The 6000-nt window shown below is 33.1% G+C and overlaps 1 protein-coding gene across 1 annotated transcript in view; it reads right to left on the bottom strand.

The window, feature by feature from the left end:
- Window positions 1-1376: 1376 nt before the first annotated feature.
- Window positions 1377-6000, bottom strand: part of LOC136833798 (N-acetylneuraminate 9-O-acetyltransferase) — a 263251-nt gene continuing 258627 nt past the window's right edge. Inside the window, exon 14 of the mRNA XM_067096057.1 lies at window positions 1377-2823. Within this exon, the coding sequence (XP_066952158.1) occupies window positions 2479-2823 (345 nt within the window). The 3' untranslated portion in view covers window positions 1377-2478. The remainder of the gene's footprint in view (window positions 2824-6000) is intronic.

Genomic DNA, 6000 nt, shown 5'->3' with positions numbered 1-6000 from the left:
GATAATTGCCTTTTACATGAAGTTTTCAGTTTAAAGTTTGATGGTTGTTGTTTATAAGCATACTGAGTGTTGATAGTTACGTGGTACAGTATATATATATATATATATATATATATATATATATATATATATATATATATATATATATATATATATATATATATATATATATATATATATATATACAGGCAGTCCCCGGTTATCGGTGGGGTTCCGTTTCTGAGGGTGTGATGATAACCGAAAATCGCCCCTAACCGAAAATCAGTGATTTCGGCGTTTTTTTGGCGGTTATCGCAGCGACGATTTTCAGTTATCGGCACCTCTGTTAGGTATGTATCAGCGCCAATACCCAATTATCGGTGCCGATAAGTGGAAATCGGCGATTTTCAGCGCCAAAAATTGCCGATTTTCGTCGCTAGACAAGCCCCATAAAACCGAATCGCTGTTAACCGAGCCATGCCATTAACTGACTGCCTGTATATACATACATACATACACACACATATATACATATATATATATATATATATATATATATATATATATATATATATATATATATATATTATCAATCTCTATGTCTATCTTTATATAATATATATATATATATATATATATATATATATATATATATATATATATATATATATATATATATATATATATATATATATATATATATATATATATATTATATATATTATCAATCTATATCTGTCTATCTTTATATATATATATAATATATATATATATATATATATATATATATATATATATATATATATATATATATATATATATATATATATATATATATATATATATATATATATATATATATATATATATATATATATATATATATATATATATATATATATATATACACACAAACCAAGTTTTGTAACTGTACTATGTATGTGTCGAGGTATATTACCTTCCAGCTGTATTTTGTACCACCTGTTCTCAGTAATGCACGCCTAAATAAATTTTTCTCTAGTTTTTCATAACATGGGTTGTCCTATGTTTTTTTTTAATTTGATAAAACTAAGCCTTCTGTGCCTCTAAATTTTTGTTTTGTTTTATGGTCTGTCTATTGTAATTTATATCTTGCTGGTAATATTATGCAATACTAAATACGTTATATTTGAATCAAAATTATGCATACGCATATCCAAAAATCTTTGTGTTTGGATGCAACTGAACTAGTATTATATAAAAGAAGGCTTACTGACAGGGATGTAAAGATATAATCAAAATCTCTTTAAGGATTCATCTACAATTAACAAGCAGTTTAGGGGGAAGTTTGGGAGGCTTTTTCACTCAATCACAGGAGGTACAGTCACTCTGATAAGGATGAAAACTTTGCACATCGATTTCGGTTTAAGTTTTTATTTGAAATTTGGAAGTTTAGGTAGCCTCCAAAGGCAATTTTACGGAAATACAGCCTGACACAACAATAATTAAATTATCCAGCAGTTAAAACAACTCTAAGGTTCCACATGTTGAGATTTTAGCTGTATTTGTAAAAAGTGGTAACTTCATGTATGCTACCATAATCATGAACAGATTAAATGAGGTCCCAGATCATCTGATCCAGGTGAATCGTTGGTGTAACCTTAGTCTAACCTGACCACAGAAGTCAAACATTTCAGATCTCGAAGGGGTGGCCCAAAGGATTTGAAACGACGTACATTTCATAATCATATACTGTATATGTGAAGAAAGATAATCATGAGACATCATGGTCTATATCTTTCAAGTAACACTGTAAATTAAATAGGAAACACTTGCGTATGCACTTGCTTTTTTTTCACAAAATTTACAACATTTAGAATGAAACACTAACAGTAAAAGCTACCATTGATATAAAAACTGAAGGAAACCCCTGGTGGGTACCAGTCTTCTATACAAAGTAACAATGACAACTATGGATGTGAAACTTAAACTAAGAATGAAGACTGATAGCCAAACTTATATGATGACTCAACAATTACATCTGTTTTAAATATGCTTAAAACACAGACTGAGGCTAACACAACCATATCATGAGTTCAGATTTCTTACTGAAAAACACACTGCAATTATTACCAACCATGAAAGAATATTAACAGAAAAACTAGTATTTTTTCATGACCTCCTAGATCTGAAAGAACATACCTGAACTTCTGAGAAACTTACCTGAACAGCTAAAACATTAACTGATTTGTAAATCACAATGAGTTAATATCCTTATACTTGCAATTAGAATATCTGCAGTAACTCTGGCATTAATATTCACTTGTAAGAGCATAAAACAGCAAATATACATTTAAAAATACCAGTTGCTTTGGGAGGCAAGGCGATGACTGTTCTTAACAGATATGCCATTAAGATTGCTTCCCTCCCTACAGACTCCATTACTGTATCAAAGTTATCCAACTTTCACAAGTTGCACAAATGATAAAATAATGTTTGGAAACATTCTGTGTACACTATCTAAAATATGCCATCATGAACGCCTATCGCCAATAGAGGTATTGCAAAAACAATCAAATTTCGCACAGCTCTTCGGGAATCATTGGGTACTAAGAAAGGAGTGATAACATTGGTAATATGGTGAATTTCATGACATACACAAATGAAAATAAATGAAGTAACTAGAACATTAGCTACAGGGTAAGAAGGTATGAGTACCAAGACACCATGAGTGTCAGCGGCTAGCCATATATGATACTGGCACACAAACAGTTCTAAGGATATGCGACCAAACCACGCAAAAAATGAAGAGTATCGAGTCCTTAAAATACCTACCATGTTTCGTAGCACAATATAACCCAATATCTGCAAAAGAAAATGAGGATTTAAAAAGTGTAACTTAGAAAAACCCAAATCTTTTCAAAACAAACCCATTACTAACTTTGCCTAATTCATGAGCTGTTCAGTCTCAAACACCTTAATCCACTGTCAAAGAAAAAGAGCAACAGTAATTGGCAAATGAGGGCAAAATCCCTCAGGTAGCCAGTAATTAACCCTTAAACGCCTGTTGGACGTTTTAAACGTCGTCAAAAATTGTCTGTCGAATGCCGAGTGGACGTTGCAAACGTCGACTGAAAATGCTTTTTTTAAATATTCGCGGAAAAATAATTATAGGCCTAGTTTGCGGAAGATTTCAAATCACGCGCCTTGGCGGATGCTGGGAGTTCACGGATCCAGGTGTTGTGTTGTTCTTGAGCATCACCCAGACGCGCATGCGCGAATTCCCTCCTACTCACGCCAGATAGCATCAGCGTCGGACCTTGCGGGAGCGATATTTTGACGCAGACGTGTTTTGCAGAACTTTGGCGAGTGTTTGCGTATTCGTGCTGCAACAGGACGTTTGTAGATATGTCACAAAGGTGTCAGGACCGTGAAAGGCGCATACTGCCTGTCGGAAGTGAGCGTGTCAGGCGAGTTTTAGACTGGGATGCTGGAGAAGGACCCAGCAACCAAAGTGAATTTTAACATTCGGTCAACTTTGACTCGACCGAAATGATCGAAAAACGCATCCGTAAGCCATAATTATTACATTTGAGTAACAATCAATCATTTACCTTCATTTTGCAACAAATGGAAAGTCTCTAGCACAATATTTAGAATTTTGGTGAATTTTTGAAAAAAAAAAATTTTCCTCCGCTCCGCACGCGCGAACTCCGCTGAAAATCCTGTCATTTCTTGCGTCAGCTTGCCGTAATTTTTTCGTTTCATATTATTCGTTACATAAAGTGTTATACATCAAAATGTGCGCAATTTCATGTAGAATACAACAAAAAATATATCATTCCTTTAGCTCTTCACAGTGTTTTAATATTTACATCGAAATCACGATAACTGACAAAATTTTAACATTTGGCCAACTTTGACTCGACTGAAATGATCGAAAAACGCATTCGTAAGCCATAATTATTACATTCGAGTAACAATCAATCATTTACCTTCATTTTGCAACAAACGGAAAGTCTCTAGCACATTATTTAGAATTTTGGTGAATTTTGAAAAAAAATTTTCCTCCGCTCACATGTGTGAACTCCGCTGAAAATCCTGTCATTTCATCGTCAGCTTGCCGTAATTTTTCATCATTTCATATTATTCGTTACATAAAGTGTTATACATCAAAATGTGCGAAATTTCATGTAGAATACAACAGAAAATATGTTATTCCTTTAGCTCTTCACAGTTTTTTAATATTTTCGCCGAAATCTCGATAACTGACAAAATTTTAACATTCGGTCAACTTTGAATCGACCGAAATGATCGAAAAACGCATCCGTAAGCCATAATTATTACATTCGAGTAACAATCAATCATTTACCTTCATTTTGCAACAAACGGAAAGTCTCTAGCACATTATTTAGATTTTTGGTGAATTTTTGAAAAAAAAATTTTCCTTCGCTCCGTGCGCGCGGACTCCGCTGAAAATCCTGTCATTTCTTGCGTCAGCTTGCCATAGTTTTTTCGCCGTTTCATATTATTCATTACATAAAGTGTTATACATCAAAATGTGCGCAATTTCATGTAGAATACAACAAAAAATATGTTATTCCTTTAGCTCTTCACAGGTTTTTAATATTTTCGCCGAAATCACGATAACTGACAAAATTTTAACATTCGGTCAACTTTGACTCGACCGAAATGATCGAAAAACGCATCCGTAAGCCATAATTATTACATTTGAGTAACAATCAATCATTTACCTTCATTTTGCAACAAACGGAAAGTCTCTAGCACAATATGTAGATTTTTGGTGAATTTTGAAAAAAAAATTTTCCTTTGCTCCGTGCGCGCGGACTCCACTGAAAATCCTGTCATTTCTTACGTCAGCTTGCCGTAATTTTTTCGCCGTTTCATATTATTCGTTACATAAAGTGTTATACATCAAAATGAGCGCAATTTCATGTAGAATACAACAAAAAATATATCATTCCTTTAGCTCTTCACAGTTTTTTTTATATTTACATCGAAATAACGATAAATAGAAAAAAATCAACCTTCGGTCAACTTTAACTCGATCGAAATGGTTCAAAAATGCAATTGTAAGCTAAAAAACTTACAGCCTAGTAATATTCAATCAATTTCCTTCATTTTGGCACAATTGGAAAGTCTCTAGCACAATATTTTGATTTTTGGTGAATTTTTGAAAAAACTTTTTTTTACGTCCTCGTGTTACAAATTCATGCATCATTTTGTGATAATATTTTCTCTGTGTTGCTTTAATCGTTTTACAATCTGTTATATACCAAAATCATCGCAATTTAGTGTACAATACAACTAAAAAAAATTAACTCATTAGCTTCAACCGTTTTCCTTACAGTGCGATTTGTATACAATTATATAAGAGTTTTTTTTTGCTGTCATATAATCCAATATTTATATATGATAATGATATTTTTTTATTTCTGATGGTTGCATACTAAACTTCAGGCAATGAGAAAAAGGAGCCAAAAATGAACTCTTAATCTTGAAAACTAAGCGCTGTGATTTTTTGAAAAAACTTTTTTTTCTGCTTCGCGCTACCTCTTGGAGGCCGCCGGCATACGGGAGACGTTTTTGAAAATAGGGCTTCGGCGTTAAAGGGTTAACTGAATCACACTTTGTATATAGGCTGATCTAGCTTTGAAAGAGAGCAACCAGTCTGGAAGTAATAGTTGTGTATAGGGAAATCAATTTAATTTTTGAAAAATTACATTTTCAATGGGAAAATTAGTTTAGTTTTGGGAAATTCCATTTTCAATACAGACACATTAATTCAGCTTTAACAGCAACTGAGGTGGAAGGATAGTTAAGTATACCTTAGTTTAACCAGACCACTGAGCTGATTAAGTAATCTGCTGCAATGCTGACAGGGTGAAATGACCTAAAGAGACGGGGAAAGTCTAGAAATGTACGGCATAAAAAACCACTACTTCGAGGCAAGCAAGAAGTCAGTAGTTGGACTGGAACTCCGTTAAAAATGAAGTTATGCAATGATAAGAAGCTGCATAC

The sequence above is a fragment of the Macrobrachium rosenbergii genome, chromosome 52 (genome assembly GCF_040412425.1).
Source record: "Macrobrachium rosenbergii isolate ZJJX-2024 chromosome 52, ASM4041242v1, whole genome shotgun sequence".
NCBI classification, from domain to species: domain Eukaryota; kingdom Metazoa; phylum Arthropoda; class Malacostraca; order Decapoda; family Palaemonidae; genus Macrobrachium; species Macrobrachium rosenbergii.
This window is presented reverse-complemented; position numbering and strand designations above follow the sequence as displayed.